Source organism: Mastigoproctus giganteus, chromosome 3 (assembly GCF_048544385.1).
Source record: "Mastigoproctus giganteus isolate SK-2022 chromosome 3, ASM4854438v1, whole genome shotgun sequence".
Lineage (NCBI taxonomy): Eukaryota > Metazoa > Arthropoda > Arachnida > Uropygi > Thelyphonidae > Mastigoproctus > Mastigoproctus giganteus.
The window spans coordinates 119991452-120011363 of NC_143577.1; the positions used below are offsets into that span (position 1 = coordinate 119991452).

The 19912-nt window shown below is 40.3% G+C and overlaps 1 protein-coding gene across 1 annotated transcript in view; it reads right to left on the reverse strand.

Moving 5' to 3' along the window:
* Positions 1-19912, reverse strand: part of Ocrl (Oculocerebrorenal syndrome of Lowe) — a 529958-nt gene that overhangs the window by 226287 nt on the left and 283759 nt on the right. The window contains exon 17 of the mRNA XM_090369405.1: positions 8402-8512. Within this exon, the coding sequence (XP_090225531.1) occupies positions 8402-8512 (111 nt within the window). The remainder of the gene's footprint in view (positions 1-8401; positions 8513-19912) is intronic.

The window sequence follows — 19912 nt, forward strand, 5'->3', positions numbered from 1 at the left end:
ACACTCCTACTCTCAATTTTGATCTCCCAATGCTTATGTCACACGAAACTGACTCGACACTGCACTGTCCAGTGATGTCGACTGGCTTCACTTCCTTGGATTTTATGTGTTTCTTAACTAATAGCATAACTCCTCCTCCCTTCCTATCCTGTCTATCCTTTCTGTAGACATTGTACTCCCCAAATTCCAGTTCTGCATTCCTTATATCTGTGTGACACCACGTCTCTGAAATCCCAACAGTATCTGCCTTTGATGTTTTGAGCAATAACTCAAATTCATCAAATTTATTTACTAAACTCCTAGCATTGGTGTACACGCAGGTATACATGCACCTGCTCTTCCTCTTAGCCACCCTAACACAACCCATGTGTTTACTTGTACCCCCATGATTCCCAGCAGTCTCTGTAATATCCTGCATCTTATTTTCCAGGCTGCTGCTCATTCCAATAGAAGCAGTGCAAGAATCACTTTCACCTCTGCCAGTGGCTACTGTTAATCTATTAGTCCTTGTATCCCCCCAATCTAGCAGTTTTCCGACCCATCTAACACTGCCTCGATAGCATCAGTAAACATTCTTGCACCCTTTCTATTTAAGTCTATCCCATCCCTGTAGGAGCAGTCTCTCCTGTTAACAAGTACAGACCAGGCTGAAAAAAATTCTACCCCTTGAGCCCTGCACAATCTTTCCAAGGCCGAATTGATTGACAGGGCTCTCATCATATACTCCCTCCTATCGTGTCTGGGCAGAATTGCAGACACTTTCAAATTCAACCCTAATTCACGGCTTTTTTTCATCAGTGACCTGTACTTGTTAAGTAATTCCGCCGGTCTCCTACTCTTAATATCATTAGTGCCAACGTGTACAACTATATCACCTTTTGTGCCCTTAAAAGATGATATCCGCTCTACAACGTCATCAACCTTTGCCCCTGGCAGACATACCCTGGTCCTGTTCCACCTATCCTTTTTACAAAGCATGTTTCCCATTTCCCTGACAATAGAGTCACCAACAACTACTAGTTCCTTTGGGACCAGCGCATTCTGCCTTTTCGATTGACATAGGGAAAATAATTTCTAAAGCAAGTTTTATGACATATAATTCAGCCTTTTAACTACTAAACTCTGTTAGAAGAGATAGAGAAATGGTAGTATCAGGGAGTACTACTGCTGCACCCGATCCACTCTCAGACTTTGATTCATCTGTATATATTTTAGCAAAGTCAGGATAATGTTGAGTATGTGCAATGTGTAGCTGTTGGACGTTATAATGTCTGACAGAGAGTGTTTTCCCTGCTGGTGGAAATAGTTGTCACAAGATGGCATGATGATAGACCATGGAGGGTCAGGATTCATAGAATCTTTCAAGATTTTATTGAAGTGTATATTCCGATCTTCTGCTAGTTGCTTTGACAGTCTAGCAAGCCAGACTGTCTGTGGTTTATTTCTATTAAAGGTCATAAACTGCAGATCATAAAGAATTGACAAATTAGGATGGGTCACTTGGCTTTGGATCTTGGTTGCATAGTTCAACAGCAACATCTTTCTCCTGATATTTAGAGGAGGTTTGTGGGCTTCAAACATACAAACTTTGCACTGGAAATGTTCTGAACATACCTAGAGCTGTTCTAAGAGCTGAATGTTGAATAAGGTTGAGGCAAGATAAAGCACTCTCCCTAGAATCAAAGACAGGTGCGCTGTAGTCCAGGCGTGATCTGATTACGGATCTATATAAATGAAGCAGGCTGTAACGAACTGCTCCCCAGGTTGTGGCTGATAAGACTCTAAGTATGTTCAGTTTTTTTTCACAAGCAGTCCGGAGATGTTCAATGTGCTTTTAGAAGTTTAACTTACTGTCAAAAAATAATTCTAGTAGATGAATGCTATTAGCTATGGGAAGAGGATGGTTATTCAAATGGATCTCGGGTTCAGGATGCATATTCCGTCTGGTACAGAAATAAACGGTAGACGATTTCTGGTTGGATAGTCTATAACCATTTTGTATCACCCATGGCAGGATGCAATTCACTGATATTTGTAGTTGGCGTTCAATGTAATGCATGTTTTGAGAATGATAGGAATTGTGAGATCGTCGGCAAAAAGGTATGAATTTAGTTTTTGGAATGACTTCAATATTAAGAAATACTGATCAAGGAATTAATCACGGAAGCTACTAGGGTTTTCATACTGATTAAAAAATACTGTTCAAGGTTGAGGCCTAAATGGATGTCAGATGAAATAATGAGATTCGTGGCAGAGAATAAAAATGCATATAAATTATCAGGTGACACAAAAGCCTATGGTAGATATAAGCTAATCTGTAATCACAAAGAAGGTTAGACAAGCGAAGACAGATTACAAGTTTGCAGATAATACAAAGGTTGGCAGGATTGTTAATGAAAGTGTGCTACTGCAACAGGTTCTAGATAAGTTGAGCAGATGGGCTGAGGGTGGTTGTTGTTGTTATTTGGTTTTTAGGAGCATTAGCAACTAAGGCCATATTGCTCCGGGAATATGCAGTGGTCATTCCCTGACCTTTCCACATCCTCCGAATTTGGTGGTGACGGGCTTGAACCCTGGTCTAATCAAGAAGCGTGTACTACGCACTGCTGCTCCTTCCCACCTGGCTACAGAGGCGCCTGGCTGAGGATAGAAACTGAAGTTTAGCATTGACAAATGTAAAGTGCTGCATATAGGTAGAAGTAACCTCAAGGAAACATACCAACTGTGTAGTACTACATTTAGGGTGGTAGAAAATGAAAAAGATCTGGGAGTAATTGTGCAGTCATATATGAAGTTTTTTAAGCAATGCAGACAAGCTGCCAGAGCAGGGGTATTTGTCAATGATATAGAGGAATTTTGCTAGTAGGGAAAAGGAGGTGATTATCCCTTTGTATAAGGCAATGGTCAGGCCATGCCTTGAGTACTGCATAAAGGTCTGGAGGCCTCATTTTTGGAAGGATGTAGAGCTTGAGCAAGTACAGAGAAGGGCAATAAGATTGTTGAGGTGAACGAAGGGCTCCTCTTACCAAGAACCTTACCACAGCAGCAACCTCCAAGGCAGAATGCGCTGGTCCCACAGGAACTAGTAGTTGTTGGCGACTCTATTGTCAGGGAAACGGGGAACATGCTTTGTAAAAAAGGATAGGTGAAACAGGACCAGGGTGTGTCTGCCAGGGACAAAGGCTGATGACATTGTAGAGCGGATATCATCTTTTAAGGCCACAAAAGGTGATATTGGTGTACAAGTTGGCACTAATGATATCAAGAGTAGGAGACCGGCAGAATTACTTAACAAGTACAGGTCACTGTTGAAAAAAAGCCGTGAATTAGGGTTGAATTTGAAAGTGTCTGCAATTCTGACCAGACATGATAGGAGGGAGTATATGATGAGAGCCTTATCGATCAATTCGGCCCTGGAAAGATTGTGCAAGGCTCAAGGGATAGAATTTTTTTCAGCCTGGACTGCACTTGTTAACAGGAGAGACTGCTTCTACAGGGATGGGATACACTTAAATATAAAGGTTGAAGGATATTTGCTGATGCTATCGAGGCGGTGTTAGGTGGGTTGGAAAACTGCTAGCTTGGGGGGGATACAAGGACTAATAGATTAACAGTAGCCACTGGCAGAGGTGAAAGTGATCCTTGCATTGCTTCTATTGGAATGAGCAGAATCCTGAAAAACAAGATGTATTATATTTCAGGGACTGCTGGGAATCATTGGGGTACAAGTAAACACATGGGTTGTGTTAGGGTAGCTAAGAATAGAAACAGGTGCATGTATACTTGCGTGTACACCAATTCTAGGAGTTTGGTAAATAAATTTGATGAATTTCAGGTATTGCTCAAAGCATCAAAGGTGGATATTGTTGGGATATCAGAGATGTGGCGTCACACAGATATAACGAATGCAGAACTGGAATTTGGGGAGTACAATGTCTACAGAAAGGATAGACAGGATAGGAAGGGAGGAGGGTTATGCTATTAGTTAAGAAACACATAAAATCCAAGGAAGTGAATCTAGTCGACATCGCTGGACAGTGCAGTATCGAGTCAATTTGGTGTGACATAAGCACTGGGAGATCAAAATTGAGAGCAGGAGTGTGCTATAGGCCTAATGACTCTGATGAGTATAATACGAAACTGTACAGGGAAATAGAGTGGGCCAGTACATCTGAGAGTCTTATAATGGGGGATTTTAATTTCACAGATATTGACTGGAATTTGTGGGTTGGTCAAGCTTTTGTGGATTTATTGGATGATTGTTTTCTACATAAGCATGTTCGGGAGGTAGCTAGAGGGAGTAATACTCTTGATTTGATTATCAGTAGTGATTCTTCATGCATTAAGAATCTGCAGATAAAGGAACAACTAGGTGGCAGTGATGACAGTGTGGGATCACAGATAAAGGGAAGTGTTATTGCTTTCGTAAAGGCGACTACGATGGTCTGAGACAGTATTTAAATTCTATACAGTGGGACCAACTGAAGATGTTAGCAACAGCAAATTCAAAATGGGAAGCATTCAAAGAACTTCTCTTGGAAGCTATTAGGCTTTACATACCAACTAAGAAATACTGTTCAAGGTTTAGGCCTAAATGGATGTCAGATGAACTAATGAGACATATGACAGAGAAGAAAAATGCATGGGATACATATAAATTAACACATGACACAGAAGCCTATGATAGATACAAGTTGATCTGTAACCAAGTTACAAAGGAGGTTAGGCAGATTATGAGAAATCTTTGGCAAGGGATGCAAAGAAACACAGTGAAGAGTTCTTTACTTATATAAACTCTAGAAGGAAGAGGATAAATCAGATTGGTCAAATTGATATCAAATTTATGATGATCCTGAGCAGGATCATCAACTGTTGATGATCCTGCTCAGGTAGCTAACAAACTAAATGAATATTTTGCATCGACATTCACACATGAGGAGTTATTCAGCGAGGGGAATGCCAGAGGTGTATTCAACTCTGGCAGTAAGCTAGAGAATCTTGTAATAACTGAGAGTAAAGTGGAGGAGAAATTGTTAAAGATAAACACAAGAAAAGCACCTGGGGTGGATGGGATCAATCCAGTTATATTAAAGGAGGCAGCAAGGGAAGTAAGCAAATCCTTAGCCATAATTATGAGAGCTTCCTTGGACTCAGGGGAGGTACCCACATAATGGAGATGTGCAAATATGACCCCAATCCACAAAGGAGGATCAAAGGGAGACACAGGTAATTACAGACCTGATAGTTTAACTTCTGTTCTAGGAAAAATAATGGAGGCACTGGTTAAAGAAGCAATACAAGATCATCCAGACAAGACTTCAGTTACAGCTCCGACACAGCATGGGTTTGTTAAGGGGAAGTCTTGTCTGACTAATCTGATTGGATACTATGATGCAGTCACAAAAGAACTGGATGCAGGGATTAACTTTGATATTATATACTTGGATCTTAGAAAGGCTTTTGATACTGTTGCACATGGAAAACTGCTGCACAAATTGGAGCAGTGTGGCATTGGAGGCAAATTGGTGCTATGGATAAAGGGGTGGTTAAGGGGGAGAAGACAGAGAGTGGTAATCAATGGACACTGCTCATCGTGAACTAATGTTATTAGTGGAGTCCCTCAGGGTTCAGTGTTGGATCCATTATTGTTTTCTGTATTTATAAATGATATATTGACGATGGTATATCAAGCTTGATGTCCAAGTTTGCAGACGATACAAAGGTTGGCAGGGTTGTCAAGGCCACTACTGACACTATGCTGCTGCAACAGGATCTGGAAAGGTTGAGCAGATGGGCTGAGAGGTGGCAAATGAAGTTTAACATTGACAAATATAAAGTACTACATATGGGAAACAGCAATCCCAGAGCAACGTATCAACTCTGTGGTACTACACTGACAGTGGTAGAGAATGAAAAGGACTTGGGGGTTGTTGTGCAGGCAGATATGAAGTTCTCTGAGCAGTGCAGATGGGCTGCAAGAGTAGCTCATGGTGTCTTGTCACTGATATACAGGAATTTTTCTAGCAGGGATAAGGAGGTGATTATTCCTTGTATAAGGCAATGGTCAGGCCACACCTTGAGTACTGTATACAGGTCTGGAGGCCTCATTTCAAGAAGAATGTAGAGCTGCTGGAACGAGTACAAAGAAGGGAAGCAAGATTTGTGAATGGAACAAAGGGGTACTCTTACGAAGAAAGGCTTAAGTTTTGCAAATTACAGTGTCTGGAGACTAGGCACCAGCGAGGTGATCTGATAGAGGTGTATAAAGCCTTGAATGGTTTGAGCATGCTCAATGCTGATGGGATCCTTCCTCTTGCTCAGAATAATCACCTGAGAGGGCATAAATTCAAATTGAGGAAAGAGAGATGTAGGACAGACGTGCGTAAATTTGCCTTTAGCCAGCGGGTAGTTGGTTGGTGGAACAGACTTCCATCCCTTTTCCTGGAAGTTGATAACCTAAATAAATTTAAGGCTCAGCTGGACAGGTATTTCGAATGAACAGAGGGGTGAAGTGGAAGTGGTTTTTTTTTTTTTTTTTGGCTGATGCTGCATAAGCTTGCTTTCTTGCCTCATATGCCTTTACTAATGCTAATGCTAATGTTAAGAAAGACTTAAGTTCTGTAAATAGAAGCATCTATTTACAGAACTTAAGTAGCATCTGTTATTGTCGAAGTTAGCTTAAATAAATTGAGGTAGGTACAGGACAAATTTTTAGAGGGAATGGATGTGTGATTTTTTTTTTTTTTTTTTTTGGCTGATATGCTTGCATCACATGCCTCTACTACTACTATTGCATTTTTTTTAGTTTAAAATTTTAAGCGTAGGAATTATTTTTTTGGTTTCTCTGTAATACTTTACACACATGCAAAAAACTGAAAAATTCCACTTTCTTCACATTCTTTGGCTATAATAATTTTAGGAGCTACCTGAGGACCTGGCCGAACGTCTGGGATTACTTCGGCCAAAAAGGACCACTGTCATAAGTAATCATCTTGATTTTGATATTAATATTTTTGAAATTAAATAATTATTTCAAAAGCTAGAACCTGAATAAATAAACGTTTTATTTTACCCTAATCAATTAAAACAAACCAGAAGTTTAATATTAGAATTTGAGAAAACTATGCCTTAGAGAAGTACTACCACTCACTGGTTAACAGTGGATGTGTGATGTTTGAAGTGATCTGTACAGCTGTTTGCAATATATCAAACTATATAAGGCTCTGAAAGAAGCTCAATTTACCCATTTGGAACCAAATCTAGCATATTGCAGATTTTATATTAAAATTCAGCTATAAGACTTTATTTGTACAGCATACTTATAAACATTAGCTTACCTAACATTTTTGTCTGGGGATTTCTGTTTGGTTGTTCTATTAGACATCAAGAAAGATCCTGTCAAAGGTTTTGCCTCTTTAGAAACTGAGTCCAAGTTTTTTTCATTACATGGCCCTACTATCTAGGCTTGGTTGCCAGGAGCATTTCCATAGCTTTACCAGAAAGAGAAGTCTGAATTCGTTATTGTTTTTCTAACCTGGATGAAAATTCTCTCACACTCAGCATTACTATGAGGAATTAAAATACTAAGCATAAGGTGCAATAATTTGGTACAATTCAAGCTTCCTTGTCACTGTTTCTCCAACCAAGGACCACCGTATATCAATACAATTCTTTCTTCTGTTGTAAAAGGCTTGGTTAGGGTTCCACACTGAACCAATGCAGAAAAATATCTATTGCTTCATCTATTTCTTTATCTTCAAAGACACTTAATGTCACTAAAATGTGCTGAAAACTTGTCAATAAAAAATTTGGTGTTATAAGTAAAAATTTGGAAAAGAGTCTTAAATGCATCATTAATTGAATTGAAGTTAAATTACTCATTTTATCTTCAAAACATTTATTGTGCAGCCTGATAAGTGGAATAATTCCAAATACATTCCTTTTCCAGAGCTACAGATGGTAAATGCATCTGTAGCTCTGAAAACATGACAACAGAAAGGGCATATATGACTGATAAGCAACAAGGGCACATAATTGTATTACAATACATGGAACCAGTCTGCTTCTAAAATACTATCCTAAGAACAAATTAACTGTATTGATTTAAAATAAATAACTTTTTCTAGTTTATTTTACTTTTATCATTATTAAATTTACATATTTATCATCTTTTATTTGTCTATGGTTTCCACTGATTCAAGTTTTCCTACATAACCATTAAAGCATATACCATTTTAGTCATATTTCTTGAGTTCAGCTAAAGCAGCATCTCATTAATATTAAATTAATACCATGCCTAGTTCAAAAGATGTTTCTGCTAATAAAAATAATGAATCATAGTAAAGAATTAATGATATTATCCAATATGGTTAACAAATATGTTGCATAAAATTTCTCTCACCTCCATTTTGTCCACAGTGACTTGAGGTAAAAATTCATTCTCTAGTTTGTCCAGTTTTTTCATTACTTCTTCATATATTTTTCGATATCTAACAATATCAATTACTTTAACCTAAAAGAAATTAACACAAAAAAAAAATAAATAAATAAATTCACAACTGATTTACAATAAAAAAATTAATGATTTTTAATAATTCAACAGTACGTGCCATAAAAAAATTATATAGATTAAGTAAAGAATAATATCAAGAATTTCAAAAAAAAAAAAAAATCTATATATATATATATATATATATAGATTTATATATATATATATATATATATAGATCCATCTATATATATATATATATAGTCACATTATTATGGCCACCTACCTAGTATCCAGAATATGCACCTTTCACAACATGCACCGCAGCCAGCCGCCATGGGAGGAACTCAATAAGTCTGTGGAAGGTTGCTACAGGTATCTGTGACCATGCAGACTGCAGTGCACCACAGAGTTCCTGTAGGTTCCTTGGTGGAGGATCCATCTGTCTGATATGTCGATTGAGGTGGTCCCATAGATTTTCAATTGGGTTAAGATCCGAGGAATTCGGTGGCCAAGGGAGTAGCTTGAAGTCTTCATCATGCTCATGGACAATTCTGACAACATGGTGTGACGTCTTGCTGATAGATACCATCGCCCCCAGGGAACACAGTCAACATGTATGGGTGTACCTGATCGGCAACAATCAATAGGTAACAATTTGCGTTCAGGGTGCCTTCCAGAGGTATCAGTGGACCCAAGCCATGCCATGAAAACATTCCCCAGACCATAACACTATCCCCACCAGCCTGCCTTCTGCCAAATCGTGTCTGGGTGTCTGTTCTCGGAGGTTTCATGCCTAATACACCACCGTCCATCTATTTGGTAGAGCAGAAACCGTGACTCATCGGAAAAGGCCACCCGTTACCACTTGGCAGGGGCCCAGTGTCAGTATTGCTGTACAAACCGACAGTGTTGTTTGCGATGAATGGCCATCAGCACGGGTGCTGTCAACAAACGTCTGCTCCAGAGCCCAATGTGCAACAGGGTTCGCTGCACTGTTGTGTTGGAGATCTTTCTGGTGTCCCCACAGTTTATTTGGACAGCCAGTGGTTGTTTGGTTTTTAGGAGCATTAGCAACTAAGGCCATATTGTTCCGGGATATGCAGTGGTCATTCCCTGACCTTCCTGCATCCTCCGTATTTGGTGGTGACGGGCTCGAACCCTGGTCTAATCAAGAAGCGTGTGCTACGCACGCTCCTTCCCACCTGGCCACGGAGACGCCTGACAGCCAGTGGGCAACGGTAGTACGCCGATTGGTCCTGACCAACCGTTTCAGCTGATGTTCACCTCTGAGGTCAATGGCACATGGGATCCACAATTGGCATGTCAGGTAGTGAAAACTGTCCCACTGTCTTGATACACTTTCCCCAGTGCAGCACGTGAGCATTTCACAAAGTCAGCTGTTTTGGAAATGCTGGCACCCCCGGCCCATGATCATACCTTTTTCCAGGTCTGATAGGTCATGTGCTTTGCCCATGACAGAGGCTGTTACTGTGTTCATGGATGCCGAACATCAAGCCTTATATGCTTGTGGTGTGTGAACTTGACAAGTGCGCTGTATGATTCGCCAGGCGTGTGTGATGTCTGCATTGGGGGCTGGTCATAATATTGTGTCTGGACTCTGTATATATCCCCCCCCCTACAGATTCCACAAATTAAGATGTGTAGTTAGAGGTTGTGCAGTTTACTCTGAATTGTAATCATTACAGTAATTAAAACAAATAGAAAACAAAACACCCAATTTAATTTTTTATCTGGCCTAAGTAGATAATTACACAAAACAGAACATTTAGCCTGTTGTAGCAGGTGCTCCCTTCCCCCCACTGTGTTATATGCAGAGTAACTACTGAACCATTTTGATTACCTATTTTTTGTAAGAATTTTTCAATCTTCTTCCAAGTGTTCTAATATTTCAGCTAAAAAGATTACTACAGAAACAAAACTTGTTCAAGTTGAAAACCAAGGTCTAAAAAACTCCTGAATGGTTTGAGCAGGCTCAATGCTGATGGGATTCTTCCTCTTGCTCAGAATAATCACCTGAGAGGGCATAAATTCAAATTGAGGAAAGACAGTTGTAGGATAGATGTGTGGAAGTTTGCCTTTAGCCAGCGGGTGGTTGATTGCTAGAACCACCTTCCATCTGTCATTGTAGAAGTGGATAGCTTAAACAGATTCAAAGCAGAACTAGACAAACATTTGGAGTGAGTGGATGAGTAAAATGAGAAGGGTGTGTGTGTGGGTGTTTTTTTTTTTTTTTTTTGGCTGATGCTATATAAGCTTGCTTTCTTGCATCACGTGCCCTTGCTAATGCTAACATGCTGTATAAGCTTGTTTTCTTGTATCATATGCCTCAACTAATGCTAAAACTCATTTTGCTCAATATTAGGTGAGATTATAAGTCAAGGAAACAAACAATACCAAAATTTCAAAGAAAATATATTTATTTTTTTTAAAAACACAGGTGTCCTCAAATGGGGATGTTAGGCAGACAAGTGGTATTTTTCAAAGCAACCTTGTTTGTTCAATACACATTGTTTTCTGACAATTGTTAAGTGACCACCTAGCTTTCATATGACAAAGAGAACATTTTAATTGTCTATCAAAGTTTTCTGAGAGTGATGGTCTTCGCTAATTTTCACACACTTTTCACTTCTTATTGCTTCTTGTTGATGCAGCATCTTTCAAATAACTTCATATGATGTTACGACGAAAATCTAATTGATTCATTTTTATCTCTGGTGTCATTTGGTGCAGGCGAGATCCAATATTCCTTACATTTCGAGGGTACAGCTCTAAAACGGTTTTCGAAGGCCGGCCGCTAGTTAGCACACCGGACCGAACCTATTGGCAACTCTGTAGGAGGCTTCCGGATCAGCTAGTGTATAATCTTGCTACCTCTACTCTGCCAGATAGTGACTGGAGGGAGTCCGAGTAGTGTGTATGCGGGGAGCATTGTCGAGGCCACGTTATGTCAAGGATCTGGGTATATTCTTACCACATGTACGCCATATCCAAAAATTTCATTACTTCATACAGCATGTCCCACCCACTTTTTCTTACTATTGAATACACCATGAATTGTCAAACTAATAGAACAAGCTTATCTGCGAAAAGATCTAAACCTCCCAAGGACTTCCTAATTCATTTCATAAATATACGTGGTCTCAATTCCAATCTCACCGATGTCCATTTCCACTTGCAGTCTGCCAAACCCCATGTACTTTTTCTGACAGAATCTCAGTTATCGGTTGATTCAACTACTGCTCATCTCAGATGCCCAAATTATTCGCTGTATGATTCCTTTCGCCTCAAAGGTGGTACTTGTGCATATGTCCGTTCTGATATTCCCTGTCAGAGACTTGGCAATTTGGAATCTCCTCTCTTTGATCTTCTCTGGTTAAAATCTCTCTACCTCATTGTGTCAAATTCATCTGTTGTCTCTACCGTTCTCCCAACTCCACTAATCACTTGGAGCTCTTTGACTTCCTCTCGTTGCAACTTGACTTTCTCCAGTCCAACTTTCCTAACAGTGAGGTAATTTTCCTTGGTGATTTTAATGTTCACAACTCCAGCTGGCTTCCGTTTTCTAGTCACACCGACCCAGCAGGTCGAGATGCTGAGGCTTTTGCAATTACTAATGACCTAGCACAGATTGTTCATTTACCTACAAGAATACCGGACAATCCGAATCATACAGCCAATACGCTTGATCTTTTTCTCACAAACAACCCTTCTAAGTACACGGTCGAAGTGAGAGGTCCTTTAGGCACTTCAGATCACAACTTGGTGATTGTCTCTTCCCCAATGGAACTGTTATCTCATGGCTATTCCCAACCTCCTGTTGTTTGGCATTACAAGAATGCAAAATGGGATGACCTGCGAGACTTCTTTTCTTCTTTTTCTTGGTCGGATTGCTGTTTCAAAACTCCTGATGTCAACGTTTGCTCAGATCGTGTCAGCGAAATTATTCTTGCAGGAATGGAATCCTTTATCCCACACTCCACTTTAAAATCTCGTCCTTTATCTAAACCTTGGTTTTCCAATAAATGTGCTAAGGCTGTTCAAGAGAAGAATGTTGCATATCGTAATTGGCTTGTTTCTAATTCTTCAGTTTCATTTTCTGCCTACACCAAAGCTCGTAACAATTGTAAAGCAGTTATTAATCAGTCCAAACTAGAGTTTGAACAGGCTAAGAGTAGAAAACTTGCTTCTTGCCCTAATGGTAGCCGAGCATTCTGGTCTCTTGCCAAAGCTATTGGCCGCAACTTTTGCCCATCTCTGCTTCCACCTCTGTCCAAACCAGATGGTTCTGTTGTCACTTCAGCCAAGGATAAAGCTGACCTGCTAGCATCCCATTTTTCTTCCAGCTCATGTATTAATGAACTTGGTAAAACACCTCCACCATTCCCAACACGGTCCATTCAATGCCTCCTGTGGTCTTCCGTCAAAAGGATATCAGAAGGATTTTGATGAATCTTGATGCTAAGAAAGCTCCAGTTCCTGATGGTATTTCTCCACTTGTTCTCAAAATCTGTGCTCCCGAACTCACTCCTATTCTTTGCCGCCTTTTTTCACTTTCTTATTCCAAAGGTGTTTTTCCTTCTGCTTGGAAATTTGCTCATATCCAGCCAGTTCCTAAAAAGGGTGACAAATCCCTCCCATCCAATTATCGTCCCATTGCAATTACTTCTACGCTTTCTAAAGTAATGGAGAAATCAATTAACCGCCAACTCTTAAACTACCTAGAAACCTTCCGTCTGATCAATGATCGCCAGTATGGATTCCGTCAGTGTCGATCCACTGGTGATATTCTGGCTTATGTTACCCATTTATGGACTACTTCAATGGAAAGGTTCGGTGAAACACAAGTAGTTGCTCTTGACATCTCAAAGGCTTTCGATCGTGTTTGGCATAAAGGTCTTCTAAACAAGCTTCCATCTTATGGTTTGCCAACTGTTTTTAGTAATTGGTTATCCAGTTTTCTCTCTGATCGCTCACTGAGGGTGATGGTAGATGGCTCTCTGTCTTCTAACTTCTCCACTAATGCCGGTGTCCCCCAAGGTTCAGTTCTTTCCCCCACTCTTTTCCTCTTGTATATCAATGACCTTCTTCCATTGACTGGAAATCCTATCCATAGTTTTGCCGATGATAGCACATTGCATTTAACTTTCCATTTTGAGAAACCTTGCCCTGCTCAATCAGCTTCAACTTCTCAAAAATCTGCTACCAATTCCTTAAATGCCGATCTTCAGGTAATTCTCCAGTGGGGCAAAGACAACTTAGTTGATTTCAACCCTTCTAAAACTCAGTCTTGTCTTATATCTCGGAAAAAGGATTCTTCTGCTCCTATGGTTATCTTTAGTGACCCTCCAATTTCTAGGCAAAAGGATATATCTCTTTTGGGGGATTACCCTGACTTCTAATCTCTCTTGGCACAAGCACATTACAAATATTGCTTCCTCTGCATCTAAAAAACTTGGTTTTCTCTTTCGCTCTCGGCGTTACTTTTCTTCCAAACAGCTGCTCACTCTCTATAAATCGCAAATCCGCCCTGCCATGGAATATTGTTCCCACATTTGGGGTGGTGCCCCCAAAACCTCTCTCAGGCTTCTTGATTCCATTCAGAAGAGGGCAGTTAGGTTAATTAATGATTCATCTCTAACAGAGTCTATCCACTCGCTTTCTCATAGACGTGCTGTTTCTGCTGCATGCCTCTTCTACAGATATTTCCATGGGCACTGTTCTTCTGAATTGGCTTCTATAATTCCTGCTCTCTCTTTCAAAACAGTCCGAACACGTGCCGCCACCAGCCAACATCCATTTACTGTCCAACTTCAAACCCACAGAACCAACTTTTCATCTTCCTCATTTATTCATTCAACTGCTGTTTTCTGGAACAACCTTCCTTCATACGTATTTCCTGAAAATTACAATCTACAGAAGTTCAAGTGCAATGTCAACAAATATCTTCTTTCGTCTTCTCAACCTCCAACCCAAGCACGGTACTAAGTACTATAGGTTCTAATACCTCTCGTGTTTGGGGTTCACATAAAAAAAAAAAAAAAAAAAAGCTTCCACACATTAGTGATGGTCATATCTAACTTGTATGTAAACAGGACCCACCACCATTTCTTGCTTCTGATTGCTATCCTGTACAAAGATATACATTAGTCATGGGTATCTACGCTACCCATTCCACTACTTTACAATATAAATGATGCAAGTTGTTCTACAATGACCTTAGCTTTTGCAGTTTTTGACCAAAGTTGTACATACTATAATGGTTCAACAAAATCATAATTGGTAAAAATAGAACATATGTTGTTATCTTTCCATTTTATGCATAACATGCAGTTGATACATCAAACCTATATTTCATTTCTTTAAACGCCATAAAAGGACAGTGTTGAACTCGATTATCCGTCTTATTTTCTTCTTTTTCAAAAATACCATCATCGAGTACGTTGTAAAATAATTGTCGAAGAAAATTACGTGGTTTGACTGATCCAGCACATGTTCCAATAAATCCATTGAAGTCTGCTGACGAGGCTACTATTGACGGTCGTGTTCCAAGCCGCTAAGTGGATTTTTCTTATTTATTGATTTGAAATTATTGTTTTTCTAAAACTTTTGATTTAAATTTAGTAGTATAACATTATTTTGTGATTTTTTGATTAATTTGGTGTATTTATTCTTTACTCGGCCTTGTAAAAGTATCGGTAAGGGTTTCCATGTGTTCGTAACTACCGCTACCGTTATTAACTTTCCCGCCATTGTGATACCGTACTAGATATACCGTACTAGGTAGCGTTAGTTGAACTTCATTAGCAGTTAAATTGTAGGTTTAAATAAATACATATAACGACTTAGATTACAAACGTAATATAATTAATAACATAACATAATTAATTAATAAATTAATAGAATCATGACTCAGACCAGAGCAGCAAAGCAAAAGGCTCAAGCTAATGGAAGTGCTGTGGCTCAGAGCAGAACTGAGGGGAGCAGTTGTCCTCTGACTCACAGCCTTATAAAATGCACTGTTTGCTTGATGTTTGCAGAGCAATCGGGTACGGGACATGATACTGCCAAGGGGGATGTCTTTGTGTGTGCGCGATGCAAGGAGTGTATCGATATCAGGCAACAACTCGGCGTTCTTCTGGGCCTATATGAGAGCTTGAAGGACAGGGTGGATGCCCTCGAAGAAACTAAATTGAGGGGCCCATCAGGCTCTCAGCTGCCCACATCAACGCCAGAGCTTGCACTTGGGCATCGCGTGACACAGAGACAACCCCCAAGGCAGAATGCGCTGGTCCCGAAGGAACTAGTAGTTGTTGGTGACTCTATTGTCAGGGAAACGGGGAACATGCTTTGTAAAAAAGATAGGTGGAACAGGACCAGGGGCAAAGGTTGATGACGTTGTAGAGCGAATATCATCTTTTAAGGGCACAAAAGGTGATATAGTTGTACACGTTGGCACTAATAATATCAAGAGTAGGAGACCGGCAGAATTACTTAACAAGTACAGGTCACTGTTGAACAAAAGCCGAGAATTAGGGTTGAATTTGAAAGTGTCTGCAATTCTGCCCAGACACGATAGGAGGGAGTATATGATGAGAGCCTTGTCGATCAATTCGGCCCTGGAAAGATTGTGCAAGGCTCAAGGGGTAGAATTTTTTTCAGCCTGGACTGTACTTGGTAACAGGAGAGATTGCTTCTACAGGGATGGGATACACTTAAATAGAAAGGGTGCAAGAATATTTGCTGATGCTATCGAGGCAGTGTTAGGTGGGTCGGAAAACTGCTAGCTTGGGGGGAGACAAAGACCAATAGATTGACAGTAGCCACTGGCAGAGGTGAAAGAGATTCTTGCACTGCTTCTATTAGAATGAGCAGAAGCCTGAAAAACAAGATGCATGGTATTTCAGAGACTGCTGGGAGCCATTGCGGTACAAGTAAACACATGGGTTGTGTTAGGGTAGCTAAGAATAGAAACAGGTGCAGGTATACTTGCGTGTACACCAATGCTAGGAGTTTAGTAAATAAATTTGATGAATTTGAGGTATTGCTCAAAACATCGAAGGCAGATATTGTTGGGATATCAGAGACGTGGTGTCACACAGATATCAGGGATGCGGAACTGCAATTTGGGGAGTACAACGTCTACAGAAAGGATAGACAGGATAGGAAGGGGGGAGGTGTTATGCTATTAGTTAAGAAACACATAAAAACCAAGGAAGTGAAGCCAGTCGACATCGCTGGACAGTGCAGTGTGGAGTCAGTTTGGTGTGACATAAACATTGGGAGATCAAAATTGAGAGTAGGAGTGTGCTATAGGCCTAATGACTCTGATGAGTATAATAAGGAACTGTACAGGGAAATAGAGTGGGCCAGTAAATCAGAGTGTCTTATAATGGGAGATTTTAATTTCCCAGATATTGACTGGAATTTGGGGGCTGGATACTCACACACTAGCAGGGCTTTTGTTGATTTACTGGATGATTGTTTTCTACATCAGCATGTTCGGGAGGCAACTAGAGGGTGTAATACTCTTGATTTGATTATCAGCAGTGATTCTTCATGCATTAAGAATCTGCAGATAAATGAACCACTAGGTGGCAGTGATCACAGTGTGCTGAAGTAGGATTTACTCAAAGAGGTAACTACCATTAGGTGTAAAGGGAAGGGTTATTGCTTCCGTAAAGGCGACTACGATGGACTGAGACAGTATTTAAATTCTATACAGTGGGACCAACTGATGATGTTACCAACAGCAAATTCAAAATGGGAAGCATTCAAAGAACTTATCTTGGAAGCTACTAGGCTTTACATACCAACTAAGAAATATTGTTCAAGGTTTAGGCCAAAATGGATGTCAGATGAACTTTTTTTTTTTTGTTTGTTTGTTTGTTAGGAGCATTAGCAACTAAGGCCATATTGCTCCGGGATATGCGGTGGTCATTCCCTGACCTTTCCGCATCCTCCATATTTGGTGGTGACGGGCTCGAACCCCGGTCTAATCAAGAAGCGTGTGCTACGCACTGCTGCTCCTTCCCACCTGGCTACGGAGGCGCCTCAGATGAACTAATGAGGCATATGGCAGAGAAGAAAAATGCATGGGATACTTACAAATTAACACATGACACAGAAGCCTATGATAGATACAAGTTGATATGCAACCAAGTTACAAAGGAGGTTAGGCAGGCGAAGGCAGATTACGAGAAATCCTTGGCAAGGGATGCAAAGAAAAACAGCAAAGAGTTCTTTACTTATGTAAACTCTAGAAGGAAAGGGATGAATCAGATTGGTCCACTTGATATTGATGGGTCAAGTGTTGATGATCCTGCTCAGGTAGCTAACAAACTAAATGAATATTTTGCATCGACATTCACACATGAGGAGTTATTCAGCGAGGGGAATGCCAGAGGTGTATTCAACTCTAGCAGTAAGCTACAGAATCTTGAAATAACTGGGAGTAAAGTGGAGGAGAAACTGTTGAAGATAAACACAAGAAAGGCACCCGGGGTGGATGGGATCTATCCAGTTATATTAAAGGAGGCAGCAAAGGAAGTAAGCAAACTCTTAGCCATAATTATGAGAGCTTCCTTGGACTCAGGGGAGGTACCCATAGACTGGAAATGTGCAAATGTGACCCCAATTCACAAAGGAGGATCAAAGGCTGACACAAGTAATTATAGACCTGTGAGCTTAACTTCTGTTCCAGGAAAATTAATGGAGGCACTGGTTAAAGAAGCACTGCAGGATCATTTAGACAAGACTTCAGTTATAGCTCAGACACAGCATGGTTTTGTTAAGGGGAAGTCTTGCCTGACCAACTTGATTGGATACTATGATGCAGTCACAAAAGAACTGGATGCAGGGAATAACTTTGATATTATATACTTGGATCTTAGAAAGGCTTTTGATACTGTTGCACATGGAAGACTGCTACACAAATTGGAGCAGTGTGACATTGGAGGCAAATTGCTGCTATGGATAAAGGGGTGGTTGAGGGGGAGAAGACAGAGAGTGGTAATCAATGGACACTGCTCATCGTGGACTAATGTTATTAGTGGAGTCCCTCAGGGCTCAGTGTTGGGTCCATTATTGTTTTCTGTATTTATAAATGATATTGATGATGGTATATCGGGATTAATGTCCAAGTTTGCAGACGATACAAAGGTTGGCAGGGTTGTCAAGGACACTACTGACACTATGCTGCTGCAACAGGATCTGGAAAGGTTGAGCAGATGGGCTGAGAGGTGGCAAATGAAGTTTAACATTGACAAATGTAAAGTACTACACATCGGAAACAGCAACCCCAGAGCAACGTATCAACTCTGTGGTACAACACTGACAGTGGTAGAGAATGAAAGGGACTTGGGGGTGGTTGTGCAGGCAGATATGAAGTTCTCTGAGCAGTGCAGACGGGCTGCAAGAGTAGCTCATGGAGTATTGTCAATGATATACAGGAATTTTTCCAGCAGGGATAAGGAGGTGATTATTCCATTGTATAAGGCGATGGTCAGGCCACACCTAGAGTACTGTATACAGGTCTGGAGGCCTTATTTCAAGAAGGATGTAGAGCTGCTGGAACGAGTACAGAGAAGGGCAACAAGATTAGTGAATGGAACAAAGGGGTGCTCTTACGAAGAAAGGCTTAAGTTTTGCAAATTACAGTGTCTGGAGACTAGGCACCAGCGAGGTGATCTGATAGAGGTGTATAAAGCCTTGAATGGTTTAAGCATGCTCAATGCTGATGGGATTCTTCCTCTAGCTCAGAATAATCACCTGAGAGGGCATAAATTCAAATTGAGGAAAGACAGATGTAGGATAGACGTGCGGAAATTTGCCTTTAGCCAGCGGGTGGTTGGTTGGTGGAACAGACTTCCATCCCTTGTGGTGGAGGTTGATAGCCTAAATAAGTTTAAGGCTCAGCTGGACAGGTATTTTGAACGAACAGAGGGGTGAAGTGGAAGTGGTTTTTTTTTTTTTTTTTTGGCTGATGCTGCATAAGCTTGCTTTCTTGCATCAAATGCCTCTACTAATGCTAATGCTAATGCTAAAAAATCAATAATCAATCTTGCACCTACAGGTATACACTTCAAATTTTTGGTTTCTTTAGCTGATTTTCCACAATAGACGTCAAAAGTGTAACAATACCCAGAGCCATATTTACCATCCAAATTTTGTAACCAAACCACACTGGTTTCCCCTTGGTAAATTGTTTGGCTGGATTATGTCCAAAATACTTCACCATAGACAGATCCTTGTGAAAAAAAACCCACTTCAATCTTGATAAGTTCCAATTTCATTATTATTGGCCATATGTACAAATATGTTTATACTAGATATTTTTTTTTAGATATCGATCTCTTGACATGGCATTATAAATGCGTGAGTCACCCAAGTCCTCGTCCAGGG